Source organism: Podarcis gaigeae, assembly GCF_964106915.1.
Source record: "Podarcis gaigeae genome assembly, chromosome: W".
Lineage (NCBI taxonomy): Eukaryota > Metazoa > Chordata > Lepidosauria > Squamata > Lacertidae > Podarcis > Podarcis gaigeae.
Genome location: NC_139695.1, coordinates 18,475,296 through 18,490,327, shown reverse-complemented (window position 1 = coordinate 18,490,327; position 15,032 = coordinate 18,475,296). Strand labels below are relative to the sequence as shown.

At 43.7% G+C, this 15,032-nt stretch overlaps 1 protein-coding gene across 4 annotated transcripts in view; it reads right to left on the bottom strand.

Annotated features, from left to right (window-relative positions):
* The window catches only part of LOC310835975 (ubiquitin-conjugating enzyme E2 A), a 432,225-nt gene that overhangs the window by 7,845 nt on the left and 409,348 nt on the right, over positions 1–15,032 (bottom strand). The window contains exons 1-2 of one of the 4 annotated variants that reach the window (XM_083720946.1): positions 7,317–7,672; positions 3,210–3,290 (exon numbers count right to left, since the gene is read on the bottom strand). In XM_083720946.1, coding sequence (XP_083577072.1) covers positions 3,210–3,235 — 26 coding nt within the window. In that variant the 5' untranslated portion in view covers positions 3,236–3,290; positions 7,317–7,672. Of the gene's footprint in view, positions 1–3,209; positions 3,291–3,526; positions 3,878–7,316; positions 7,673–15,032 lie in introns of those variants that run through there. The other 3 variants (XM_083720944.1, XM_083720943.1, XM_083720945.1) reach the window with 3 other exon arrangements.

The window sequence follows — 15,032 nt, the reverse complement described above, 5'->3', positions numbered from 1 at the left end:
GGAGCAATACAAAAAGGAGTTACAACAGATAATGGATTTAAATATACATTAAAAAGTAAAATATCTGGGGGTATGGTTGACAGCTAAAAATATTAACATATTCAAAGATAATTATGAAAAAATGGAAAGAAATAAAAAGGAATTTAGAATTTGGGGAGAATGAATTTATCGTTATGGGGGAAATTTCAATGATTAAAATGAATGTATTGTCAAGAATGTTATTTCAATCAATCCCGGTGATAAGCAGTACTGGATGCTTCAAAGAATGGCAAATATATATTTCTAGATTCATCTGGCAAGGGAAGAAACCAAGAATAAAATATAAATTATTATCAGATATGAGAGAGAGAAGGTTTTGCCCTGCCAGATTTGAGATTATACTATGAGGCATCTTGCATCTGCTGGATCCGGGAATGGATAATATTGAAAAACAGATATGTGTTAGATCTAGAAGGACATAATAGATTTGGATGGCATGCATATTTATGGTATGATAAAGTAAAAGTACATAAAGGATTTCAGAATCATATACTAAGAAAATAAATTTTTAAAGTATAAAAGTATAAAGTATAAAGAAGTATAAAAAGTATAAAGTAGTATAAAAAGTATAAAGTATAAAGAAGTATAAAGATCTATTAGAACAAAAAACACTGTGGTGGCTTTCCCTGTTAGAAGCAGTATCTGTGAAGAAAGTGAATATGAGAACTAACTAGCCAACATATAGAGAGCTGTTAACCGAGGTAGAAAACCTACCAGGTAAAATTAAAAGATTTCAAAGAGAGATCTTAGAAAATAACTTTAAATTATTGTCCAAAATGTATAATTTGCTCCTGGAAGGGAACACAAAGGATGAACAGGTCAAATCTGTGATGATACAATGGGCGATGGATGTGGGACATAATATAAAAATGACAGATTGGGAGAGGCTGTGGAAAACACATCTGAATTTATGGCGTGTTCCTCACGGAAAAAAAACTATATGAAAATGATGTATTGGTGGTACTTAACCCCAGTAAAATTAGCAAAAATGTATAGAACAAGTACCAATATATGCTGGAAATGTAAAGAAATAGAAGGTAACTTTTATCATATGTGGTGGAACTGTAATGTAATCAAAAAATTCTGGGAAATGATATATAATGAAATGAAAAAATGTTTAAAATAACTTTCCCTAAAAAGCCAGAAACTTTTTTACTAGGAATTATAGGTACCGAGATCCCCAAAGATCAGAGGAAACTGTTCATGTATGCTACAACATCTTGCTAGATCTTGCTAGCTCAGATCTTGCTAGCCCAGAGATGGAAGGAAGAGACAACCCTGACCAAAGAAGAATGGCAAATCAAGTTGATGGACTATGCCGAAATGGCAAAATTAACTGGGAAGCTCAGAAACCAAGAAGACAAGAAACTTTTTTTTAAAAAGGGACATGTTTATAATGTATATACAAAATCATTGCAAAAAGGTTAAAACAGTAGCAGGATTCTAAATACACTTGTAATGTAATAGAAAGTACAGATAACCTAGGAAGATAAAAAATTGGAGAAGTATTGATATGCAGTTGAAAATAGAATTAAGAGGACCCATGGATGGGATGGGGGGAAGTCAGGAGATTCAGAGTAATCTTGATATGTGGAATTTGTATGATCTTTTGATGTAAGCTTATTCCTTTTCTTTCTCTTTTTCTTCTTCTTTCCTCTATTTTGGAAAATCAAATAAAAAATGATATATATATAAATAAACTTCCTCCCCTGTCTAACAGGACGTAATATTCAGTGGATATTCAGAAGCCCCCCGTGACCCTCTCCCGGCTGGAGAGGTGACGTGCAGCTATGGCAGGAGCCTCTATAGCCGTGAGCCACCTCTCCAGCCGGGAGACCGCGCGCGGGGCTAAAGAAGCCATAGCCCCGCGACCCTCTCCCAGCTGGAGAGGTGACGCGCGACTATGGCAGCAGCCTCTCCGCTGCGCGCCTTTCCGCTGCTCCCTGACCTGCTCTTTGGGGCTGGTGGTGGGCTTCCCCCCGCCAGCCCCAAAGAGCAGGTCGAAAGGAACCTGAAGCCTGGAGAGCGAGAGGGGTCGGTGCGCACCGACCCCTCTCGCTCTCCAGGCTTCCAAGGTAGCCGCCTGAAGGCGACTGAGCGCACCTTGTTTTAGAGGGAGAAAACAAGAGGGGGGAAATTCTCCCCCCTCTAAAACAAGGTGCGTCCTATTGTCTGGTGCGTCCTATGGTGCGAAAAATACAGTATATGCCTGCAGAAGCCTTTCCTGGAGCCCACATGGTCCTCTCTTTCCAGCTGAAATTAGACTTGGAAAAAAGCATTCTGTTGTACTCAACAGAATAGGTCATGATGGGTGTGTGGTGCCCACAGCAGTTTCACCTGTTTGCACATGTGTACATAGGCCCAAAAAGGTTGGCGATTCCTGCCTTACAGCAAGAGATTTTTTTAAAAATGTACAACACACCAGAGGCTGCTTATTGGAATTAAAATAAATTTTGTGCAGCACCAGCTCTAGTTTTTGTAAACTCACACAGAAACACAACCCTCTCTGCCTGGATATATGACTTTATAACACTGTTGAGATTTTTTTTATTTATTTAAAAAAACACCTTCCGCCATCACTGGACAAAGAGGAAAATACAATTAAGAACAATAGCTGTTACAAACAGTCATCCCTGCAAAACTACATGACCTCAGAGGATGAGCAAAACTAATTATAATCATTAAAGCAATAATTTTAATAGCACATAGACCCTACTATGAACATCTTAGAAACAGGAGAGGAGCGAGATGCAGCTACAATTATAATTATTACACTTGTGTCTTTCTTTTTCTTCCCAAAATACAAGCAGTTTTCTACTGTAATAATATTACTATAATAAATACATGTATCAAAGACATATCATTCTGCACTCCTGGAAAGCATAGAAAGATACATATATAACTAACTTTTTGAAAAACACTGAATGGGAACAGGCATTTTCATTTTGTGCTCCTAGAAGGAACAGCATGATATAAGTGAAATAAGAATAATCATAGTAAGAAGAGCACACACTGGCAGACACCCCCCCTCAAGATGCGCGATAAGGATTGCTGATTATTATTCTGAGAGAAACCGAGATCTGGACAATGAGATTACATAGAGTTTTAAACCTCTTTTTTCGGATTTATTTGGAAAAGGAAGAACAGGCGATCCAGGCCTGCCTACTCACCCAAATATGACCGCGTTCCACACCATTATGTTGTTCTCCGAGGGAGCCCCACTGACTCCGGCTGGAGGGTCCTCCTGAAGCCTGTTTTGGGAGGGAGGGACGGGAAAAAAGAGACACCCAATTCAGTGGCGGGAGAGAGTATCACCGTCCACCCAATCAGGGCAAACGACGTAACTCTCCATCCATGGGCGCCACTGCCTGCCTTGTGCAAGTAACACAACTCTGTCACTACGCTACCTTTATTAGCGCCATGTTGGATCACCTCACTTGCTTTCCTCGTTAGCCTCTGGGAAGGGGGGTCCCGACTCAGCGCTTACCTTTTGAAGTCCCGCATGAGGCGCCTCCGGGCGGGCGTGGACATCGCGAGCTCGCGATGTTGAAACACTCATACACACCAGCCCCCAGGGAAGGTGGGGCGCGGGGCACAAAAAGCAGCGGCAGGTTCCGAGAGGCTCCCTGAGCTGTAACACCTCCTAACACTTCAACAAAGGCGCAGGGCTGGCGGCAGGGCGATCAAACAACGCGTCTTAACAATGGCGGAGGCTGCTGGGCAGTTCCAGACCGCACCACTGCCGTTGCGAGGGAGGGGTCTTTGGTAATAGACAAGAGGCTGCGCTAGATTGAGCCAAATCAGGGCAATACCACTAGAGAGAAGCTGAAAGTGATCACCCTTAAGAGTGGGCAGTGACGCACACCGAAAGATTCTGGACGATACCAATGGAAAAGGGGAGCATAGTTGTCAACGTTTCCCTTTTTTTAAAGGGGAATTCCCTTATTCCGAATAGAATTCTGGCAAGAAAAGGGAAAAGTTGACAGCTATGAAGGGGAGGGAGAAACCATCCTGTTTATAAGCCTTTTCTGTAGTACCTGTAGGCTTCGTCTTGGCTGCCCTCCTCCTTATTGATGCATAAGAACATAAGCCCAGCCTGCTTGATCTGGCCAATGGTGCATTGAGTCCAGCATCCTGCTCTCACAGTAGCCAACCAAATGCCTGTGCAAAAACCGGCAAGCAGGATTTGAGCACAAGGGCACTCTCCCCTCCTGCAATTTTCAGCAACTGGTATCATCATCATCATCAATTAACATTAATAATTTGTATACTTCATCTGAAGATCTCAGGGCGGTTCACAACAGAAAAACACAAAATAAGATTACAAAATACATAACATAACAAAACAAAACCGTAAACCCGCTCCCAGAAACACATTTTAAAAGTCATAGACTGCTAATTAGCCAAAGAGAAACATTTTTGCCTGGCACCTACATATATGCAATGAAGGTGCCAGGCGAGTTTCCCTGGGGCGAGCATCCCACAAATGGGGAGACACAGCAGAAAAGGCCCATTCTCATGTTGCCACCCCCTAGAACTCTTGTGGAGGAAGCACACAAAGAAGGGCCACTGGTGGTGATTGCAGGGTCTGGGACAGTTTATATGGGGGGAAAGCAGTCCTTGAAGTACTGCAGTCACAAGCCGCTTTGGGCTCTATGGGTCAAAACCAGTACAGTGGTACCTCGGATTACAAACTTAATTCATTCCGGAGGTCCGTTCTTAACCTGAAACCATTCTTAACCTGAGGTGCGCTTTCACTAATGGGGCCTACCGCTGCCACCGCACCACCAGCGCACAATTTCCATTCTGATCCTGGGGCAAAGTTCTCAACCCAAGGTACTACTTCTGGGTTAGAGGAGTTTGTAACCCAAAGTGTTTGTAACCCAAAGCATTTGTAACCTGAGGTGCTACTGTAGTTTTAATAGGGACTGGAAATCAGTGTAATATGCTCAAACTGTCTTGCCCCAGTGAGCAACCTGTGCACCAAATTCTGCAGTAGCTGAAGTTTCCAAACTGTCTTCAGAGGTAGACTTACGTATAACATATTGCAGTAATCTAACCTAGGAGTTACCAGAGCATATATGATAGTTAGGCTATCCCTGTCCAGATTGTGGTGCAGCTGGACCACCAGTTGAAGTTGATGGAAGGCACTCCACACCACTGAGGCCACCTGAGCCTCAGGTGACAACAAATGACACAGAACTACCCCTAAGCTACGTACCCACTCCATCAAGAGCAGGTAACTTCCCATCCATCCGATCTAGGGAACCACCCATGTCAGGGGATGATTGGTGGGTGCTAGAAGAGATAAGAGTCCGGGAAATCAGCCAGATTTACAGGATTTATTAGTTCCATTCTCCTATTTACACAGAGCTCTCAGAGCACATCTGCATCATTCGGGACCAAGTTACGGTAATCTGGCAATTGTAAGGCCGGTGCGGTGGTAACGTGTTGGCCTCTCTCTCACTGAATTCTGCCTGGGTCAGAGGAATGTCCCACAACGTAGGCACCGGCAGAAATTCCTTATCGACCTCCCCGCTGCGATTCCCGGCAGATTAACAGGCGAGGTCGCGGCAATCCTTCCCAGATGTGAGAAGAACACACCGTTCCTTCTCTCTCCCCTTTGGTATCCCCAGGGAGGGGAAAGAAGCAGACAGAAATCTATTTACATTCTTTTATTTCTGTCTCTTACAGCAGTACAGAGAAACATGTCTGCACTCAACAGCAGTGAGAATCAAACTCCACCCATGTACTTCCAGTACGGGTCACATGACACACACACTGAGCTAACATCCGGTGCTCAGTACAGAATGGACTGCCCCTTTGTTCCCATGGCAACAGTCACAAACATCCTGTCTGGCTTTCCAGCCATCAGCAGCTGACGAAGCTGCTAGAGCCTTTGCTTGCTGCCGTATTGGTGCTTTTTGGTAACAGTCTCGGTATTGTGGAGGGATTCCGCCTTTCTTTCCCAGACACGTTGGCCCTCCTTTCCCGAGGTTCCCCTACTCCCAGGCAGTTCTCCAAACAGTGCGCCGACCCGAAAGTCAGGGACCACTGGTGCCATGAAACCACCGGGTCGTGCAAGGCCAACCAACTCATTCCCAGAATAATCGGTGGCCCCACCAAGGTGACTACGTGAAAGGCGATGGTCTCGGAGTGCGTGGAAATCCTCATCCTCATGGGAGGAGTCTGATGCGTCACTTCCCCTCCCAAAAGTTCCCTTCCATCAATGGTGGTCACTTGCAGAGGAAAATCCAGAGGCTGAAGATGCAACTGGTGCTGCGCAGCAAAGTCCCTGCTGAAGAAGTTCACACTGGCCCCTGAGTCCACTAGGGCGTGGACCTCCATTGCGTGGTCATTTGGGAGCTCCAGCAGCACTCTCACCACTATGCCTGGTTTGGGGTGGCCTGGTCGGGGCTCTTCGCTGCTGCTGCTGCTGCCTGGCTGCTACCCCGGTTCACCACCAGCCAGGCCTTCCCATTTCCCTGCACCTGGGGCACTTCCTCTTCTCCCTGTGGAGTGGCCCCCACCATTCCCTGCCAGTTACGACGCTCCGGACACACTCTGGCAAAGTGTCCTGGTTTCTGGCACAAAAAACACCTCTTGGCCGCCTGCCAGTCCTTTCCCTTCCTTTCTGCTCTGCAGTTGGGCTTTTGAATGTTTCCGCGCGCAGGCTGAGTCGATCTCCATGGGCTCTTGCTGACTCTGACCTTTAGTAGCCCCTGCCGGCATCTCAAGAATGCGATTGCCATGGAAACGCTCCCCTATGCTCTGCCTCCTCTCCAGCAAACGGGCCTCCTGCCTGAGGCCCACCGCTAAGGCAGCCTTAGTTAACGCGTCCATATCTTTGGGCCGGGGCCCTCTGGCAAGCTCATCTTTCACGTCAGAATTTAGCCCGGCCTTAAACAGGGCCTGCACTGGTTCGAAACTCAAATCCCAACCCAGCTTGTGGACCAGCATTGCGAATTGAGACCAGTAACTGCGCACAGTCAAATTGCCTTGCTTCAAAGCCAAGAGTTCCTGCTGAGTCATATCAACTTGACTCTCATTTGTAAACATGGCGTCCATCGCCTGATAGAACTTTGCCAAGTCCCGGAGTGCATCGTTACCGGCTGCTATCAGTGGCCTCACCCACTCTCTAGCTGGCCCCGATATGTGGCTAATTATAAAAGCCACACTCTGTACATCATTGGCAAAATCAGTTCCCTGCAGTTCTAAGGCATACTTCATCTCCGTTTTAAAGCTTAAATATTCCTGAGGATCGCTGTCAAACCTACCCACCAACGTAGCCATTTTTCTTCCCAGCAGGTCCCCTTTCGGTTCTTTATGTTGCGCCCGACTCTCTTCCAATCTGATATGCAGCTCCTCTGTGCGTCTTTCCAGATCGACGTGGCTTTCCTTCAAAGCAGCAAATTCCCTCTCCATCGCTCTTATCTGTCGTTTCTTGCTAGCACCCGGCATAAGAGTCTCTGCAAGCTGTCAGGGGATGATTGGTGGGTGCTTGAAGAGATAAGAGTCCGGGAAACCGGCCAGATTTACAGGATTTATTAGTTCCATTCTCCTATTTACACAGAGCTCTCAGAGCACATCTGCATCATTCGGTATCAGTTGCAGAGACTACCTGTTCCTTTCTTTTCCTCCAGCATAGCCACTTCCGGAGCCCTCCCCTTTTACTTCCTCTGTTACGTGAAGAGCTAAGCCCCGGAAACTGCTCCCCCCCTCTGATTCATTGCTTCCTGTCAACCCTTCGTCACCCTCCTCCTCCGAGGAAGTGCAACTACTAACGATCAGAGGCTTATCTCTATATGTCCCCATTCTTTCCCCCTTCTCAGCCCCCAGTTCCCTGACAAACCACTAACATTGCCTCAGTCTTTTCTGGATTGAGCTTCAGTTTGTTGGCTCTCATTCAGTCCATTACCGAGGCAAGACACCGGTCCAGCACTTTCACTGCCTCACCTGCAAATGTAAAGAAGTAGAGCTGTGTATCATCAGCATATTGCTAACAGCATACTCCAAAACACTGTGTGGTTGTGTGTTTTGCTAGAGGACATGGTCTGCGGGGGAGGGGATACTGCTGAGAGGAAGCCAGGCTGAATGAGGAAGTGAGTTGAAGGAGAAGTTAGCAGCCAGCAGCAGTAATACTTAGACGATTGCAGCTTCTGGGAGCTCCCGACGCGACGAGGAGCTCATAAACAGGGGGTTTGCAAGGGTATTTAGTAGTAGAGTTTGAGTAGGAGGTCTAGAGCCGGGGTCAGCAAACTTTTTCTGCAGGGGGCCAGCCCACTATCCCTCAGACCCTTTGGGGGGCCAGACTATATTTTTTTTGGGGGGGGGGGGTGAACGAATTCCTATGCCCCACAAATAACCCAGAGATGCATTTAAAATAAAAGCACACATTCTACTCATTAGCGATCTGCCCCCTCGGGAAAGGCTGACTCCTCTTCCCAGGCACAGGGGCCTCTCTCCGGTGGTCTGCCTCTGGCTGGTCTTTGCTCAGTCCAGAAAGACCGGTGATAAGCGACACCTCCCTTTTGAGAGATGCACACTCACTTTCCCCTTGCATCTCAGCAGAAGAAAGAAACAGTCTGAAAGTAGCCTAGCATTCTACAAGTTACACTGAGAACACAACCCTGAGAACAGCGTAGGACATCCTGTCTCACGCTCAGTAACATCAGAAATATCACATGATGTAAACAATGTGCTGCTAGCACGCAGCTGGTGAGTACTCATATCCCAACTGTAAAAACATGCTGATTCCCAGACCGCCCATGGGCTGGATTTAGAAGGTGATTGGACCGGATCCGGCCCCCGGGCCTTAGTTTGACTACCCATGGTCTAGAGTGCTGTCTCAGGATGCATGTAGGACCAAGAGACACAGAGGGTGAGGGAGCTGCTGCAGTCACCTGCAATACCTGTGTCTTCCTGCCTGAGAATGTGAAAAACTATACCTGCAACAAGTGTGAGCTGGTTGCCTGTCTGGAATAGAAGGTACAGCTGGAAGAGAAGGTACAACAATTTGTTGGCTATTTGCAGTTTAGTTGCACTGCAGAAAGCTTGCTGGGGAGACCACGCATTACAAGGAACTAAAAAATAACTTTATCAAGGTTTTAATAACAAAAACAAAAACTTCTTTTACACTAAATATATCAACAAGCACGACCCATTCCCCAGGGTACTAAGAGAGCTAGGTGCTGCTCTTTATATACTATACCCAATTGCTGACACAGCTTAATTAATGCAACTTAGCAGCACCTGCTATACTGTTTCACAGCTGTAAAACTGGGTCTCGTTATTTTCTCTGGCCCTTAAAGACATACACATCTTGTGGAACAATAATGAACCTTCAAATTTAAAGAGACCATTCAACACAATTTGAGGCCTGCCTATCCAAACTTCAAGCCACTGGGCGAGATGCGGATTTTTTTTATTTTTTTTATTATTATTATTATTATTATTATTATTATTATTATTATTATTATTATTATTAATTTTTACATATCATTCCCAAAAATCATATAACATATTTTCTTATCTTATACAATGTTTTGGACGTCCATCAACCGCATCTGAAGGTTTTTCAATCTTTATCACTTAATCTACATTTCATTAATTTCCTTATTACTTTTAATAATCCTTAACTAACAATTCTCTTCATAATCTTGTCTGCAATATTTCGCATAGTCCTCCTTACAAAACTTCTTGCAGTCCTACTAGCGTAATCTGTTTATTACAATTGCTTTTCAAATAGTTCAAATATTTACTCCAGTCCTCTGAGAATCTTTGATCCTGAAGGTTTCAAATCCTTCCTGTCATCTAATTCTGCATAGTCCATTAATTTCATCTGCCATTCTTCTTTTGTCAGTAGTTCTTGTTTCCATTTCTGTGCCAATAATACTCTTGCTGCCGTTGTTGCATATAAAAACAATTTACTATCCTATATGTTAATATCCTCCCCTACAATGCCAAGTAAAAATGCTTCTGGTTTTTTAATAAATGTATATTTCAACATCTTTTTCATCTCATTATATATCATTTCACTTTCTTACATTCCCACCACATGTGATAAAAAGATCCTTCTTTTTCTTTACATTTCCAACATTTATTACTTGTTTTATACATTTTAGCTGATTTCACTGGTGTAATATACCATCTGTACATCATTTTCATCACATTTTCTTTCAAGGCATTGCATGCTGTAAATTTTAATCTTTCTTTCCATAGTTTTTCCCAATCTTTTAACTGTATATTATACCCAAAATCCTTGGCCCAATGTATCATAACCTACTTTACTTCTTCATCTTTCAAATGCCATTCCAACAGCAATTTATACATTTTAGACAATCTTTTACAATTATTATTCAATACCTCAATTTCAAATTTTGATTTATTATGATCAAATCCATTTTCCTTTAAATCTTGTTTAAACATTTCATTGATTTGGCGATAGTGCAGCCAATCATTTACATATTCTTTTACCTCTTCATAAGGTTTCATTTTCCATTTATTTCCTTCCTCTTGTACTAATTTTTCATATGTAACCCAGTTTTTACTCATATTTATCTTTTTCACACTCATTGCTTCTAAAGGGGACAACCACCGACGGGGACTTCCGGTTTGGATCGCCAGCAGTATGAGAGCGTGGTGAAGTTGCAGCCCAACCTCGCCGAACTGCACAGGGTTTTTCGAGGGGCAACGCAAAGGCACTGTGACCCCAAAACCTCAAGGGGGGCCCCCTTGAGGGAAACGCAACCGGCAGCGTCGGAGGGGTCCCGGAGTTTCTCCGGGTCTTTTTTCTACCTCTGGGAGAAGACCCGAGTATGATGGGACCGAGCGACGCATTTTCGGTAAGCCCTGTGGACCCTGTACAGTGATGCCTCTAGCTCTCACTGAGAGTGGCGACAGATCTCCGTAATCTTAAGAACAGTTGCCCTTGGAGCAGAGTGATAAATATATGGAGATATTCTGGAAATAGAGCCTAAGGAGCGACGGATGTCAACAGATTAAGTTAAGGAGCCCAACCTGTATTTCGGATTTAAGATGGCGCTGGGACTAACATCGGAAGAGTGAAACAAAGAAACTCTCACTCACCCGCTGTAGAAACGTGGAAGGGAAAGTCCCCGTTGGAGGCTCCGCGGGGCAAAAGTAACCAAGCAGAAAACTAACTAATTTGAGGAAACCCTAGAGACTTTGTATCGTTTTGGCAGTTACAGCAGAGGGGCTTGAAAAGATTGCTTAAAGGGAACGTCGAGAAGAGCGAACGGAGGCGATACTTAGAAACGGAAAGGAAGGAGGGGAGAGGAGGGGGAGAGGAGATAGCGGACTAAAGCGGCACTGAAGGAGCAGCTCCTTCCACCCCCCACCGTCACCCACCAGCTTTTGTTAGTGGCGTAAAATAGACTCGGACCATTGCCTCCCCTCCCTATTTCTCAGAGCCCCTTGGTATTTTTCTTAGCCTTTCCCTGCATTTTACTAACCGCGGGAGGACAGCCCCGCGCAAAATCTGTATACAAACAACACCCCAGTATCTATCCTCGCTGGGCAGCAACTCTGCTGGATTTTAGGTACTCCCGCTGGATGTTAAAGGACCTAGCAACATATTGGGATCTAGTCCGTGCTACGTGCTACGAAGACTGCCGCTTCCGTTCTCCTCCTTTTTTCTTGTTTTTTTTTTCTCTTTATTGGACCTGTGTTACGTGCGGAACACCTCTCCCAGGGGGGGTAGAAACCTCACCTCCCTTCTCCACGCTTGTTGGAAAGCTGAAGTTCAACTTAGATTTTTTTTTTTTCCTCCACGGTGGATCATCATATCCTGAGATACCGGACTGGCCCCCCCCCCCGCCTCCCCTCCCCCCCCGCCTCCGACGTGCTTTAAAATTGAAAAAAGAAGGACTTTCATTTTTCCCCTTCGCTTTCCCCCCTTTCCTTCCCTTTCCCTTTTCTACCCCCCCCCCATCCCGTCTCCCCTTCCCTCTCCACCTTTTCCCTTTCTCCCCTCCTTCCCTTTGGCTTCTTTCTCTATTTTCTTTTTTCTTTTTCTTCCCCTCTAATTACAGTATTTCTACATTTATGTATGACAACCCTTTAAGCTGATTATAAGCTGTGATTTTGTATGCTCTCCGACGAACAGTAGCTGAGACCTAAATAAGGGGATTGAACAAGACTTGGTTGGGCTAAGCCACCATTTATAACGCGGGGATTGCCGTTGATTGCTGATTTGGATAGGGCTTCTTAAGACGACCTGACAGTGGAATTTAGTAACACTACCCTGCCCTGTCCAAGGGGTAGATCAGCACCCCCCCCCCCGCTGAGATTACTAAATTACCAAAGATTGTACGCCCTTTAGGGGAGAGCTAAAGGACTCTTAAGCTTGTATATAATTGAAAATTTAGGGAGGGAGGATGTGGGCTGGGCAGATGGCGGGAAAGGATGGGAAGAAGTCAGCAGGAACACCGATAGAGAGGAAATCCTCGAAACAAGAGGAAATCAGAGACCTAGATGCTTTATGGTTGAAAATAAAAGAGGAATTTAAGCAGAATGAGACATACATGGAAAAAAAACTAGGAGAGATGCAGGAATCTTTTGATAAGAAAATAGAGGGGGTGGTAGGGGAAATGTCAAACAGAATAAATGAACTCACGACCAGAACAAAGGCTTTAGAAGACTCAAACAAAAAGATACAAAGAGAGATGAAAGACCAGAGGAAAGAAGTTGAGAAAACAAAGGAGAATTTTGGAGAGCTGAGTAAGAGTCAAGACCAAGTTCTGGACAACTTAGCAATGATGGAAATGAAACAAAAACAGCTAAACTTAAAGTTTAGAGGAGTGGGAGAAGAGGTGGAGGAGGACATTAAAAAGAAAATGATTAAGGAACTGGCGAGGTGGTTAGCATTGAAAGAAGAGGAAATGGCACAAACGATAGAAAACGTCTTTAGGATAAAAATAAGACCTAAGCATAACAGACTGAAAAAGGTCCCAGGAGATTGTTTAGTGATCTTCAAATCGATAGAGATGAGAAACGTAATCTTAAGGGAAAGTTACCAGAAGAAATTGGTAATTGATGGAAGACCAATTATCATTTTTAAAGAAATACCAATCAGACTCCTTCGTAAGAGAGAGAGCTACAAACAGATAGTTAACATTTTAAAAAAGAATGGTATACAACATAGATGGGAATTCCCCGAAGGGATTTCCTTTTTCTACAAGGGGAAAAGATTCAAGATAATGGACAATCAGGAAGTCAGTAAGTTTTTACGTAGATATGATAAAGATCTCGGGGGGGTGGAGGAGAGAGTTGGAGGGAGGAGTGGAGAAAGAGAAGAGAGGGCCGGTGCAGGAGTGGGAGGGAGGGGGGAAGGGGGCAGGGGGGCGGAGGGAGGGGGTGGGGGGAGGGGGAGGAGACAGAGGAGGAAGAGGAGGGTGAGGAAGAAGAAGAAACAGAGGACAAAACCACCCGAATTTAAATTGGTAAAACTTAAACCAGTAAATTACTGACTTATTGTTAGATAAAAGTAATAATGAATCTTAAAATTTTAACATGGAATGTGAACGGCTTGAACGAAAAAACTAAAAGGAATAAAATTGTAAACATGTTGAAAAAGAAAAAATTGGACGTAATCTGTATACAAGAGACTCATGTAGCCAAAAAGCACAAGCACGTTTTAGTAAATAAGAATTTAGGAATAGAATTTATAAACTCCACGGCAGAGAAAAAAAAAGGAGTAACAACATATGTCAATGAAAAATGGGAACCTAAATTGATTTATAAGGATGAAGAAGGAAGGATTTTGGGGGTTCAAATCAATTTCCAGGGGGAAAAGATTAATGTGGTAAACATATATGCGCCAAATTCAAATAAGCCAGAATTTTCTAGGAAATTAGAACAAGTGATATTAGAATTAGGAAATGACAAGATGATATTACTGGGAGACTTTAATGCAGTGCCGATACCGGAAATTGACAGATATTCAGAAAAGAGAAAACGAAACCAAGGAAAGTTACCAAAAACATTTCAGGACCTGGAAGAAAATATGGACCTAATAGATATATGGAGACACAAGCATCCAACAGAAAAGCAGTTTACCTTCTTCTCAGAGGTGCATAAAAGCTGGGGCAGAATAGACCAAATTTGGACCTCGAGGGAACTCACCTTAAGATCCACGAAATGTGAAATCCAACCGAGAACCCTTTCTGATCATAACTCAATAACACTGGAGATAAAAGGAACATCGCAGGGGGGCTTCAGATGGAGGCTGAACGAATATTTATTAGATAATGACGAGATTATTGAAAAAGCCAAAGCCACGTTAAAAGAGTATTTTGACCTAAACCTTAACACAGGAACAAACATAGAAGTGGCATGGGATGCTAGTAAAGCGGTTATAAGAGGCTTTTTCATTCAGCAAAACAATTATAAGAAGAAAATAAGACAGCAAAAGAAGGAGGAAATACTTAAACAGCTAAGGGAGTGTGAGAAAAAATTAATAGAATACCCGAAAGATGAACAAAGCCTACAAACAACGAAATTATTACAAACACAATACTCGATGTTAATGAACCAGGAAATTGAATGGAAAATTAAGTTAATGAGGCAAAGATATTTTGAATCAGCGAATAAAACGGGGAAATTTCTGGCCTGGCAATTGAGAAAAAGACAAAAACAAAATGTGATAAACAAAATAATGGTTGAGGAAGAACTGATAGTAGACCCAAAAAGAATACAAAATAATTTTCTTAAATTCTACGAGGAGCTATACAAGAAAGGAGAAGAGGATCCAATCCAAATAGAAAGATATTTAGAGAAATGTAAAGGGAAGATTGTCACAGAGGAAGAAAGACGCCAATTAAACAGACCCATAAACACAGAAGAGATACAGAATGCGATAAAAAAAATGAAATTGGGTAAGGCACCAGGACCGGACGGCCTTTCGGCCAAATATTACAAAGTTTTGGAAAGCCAACTGACATCAGCGCTTTGTGATACGATGAATAATATCT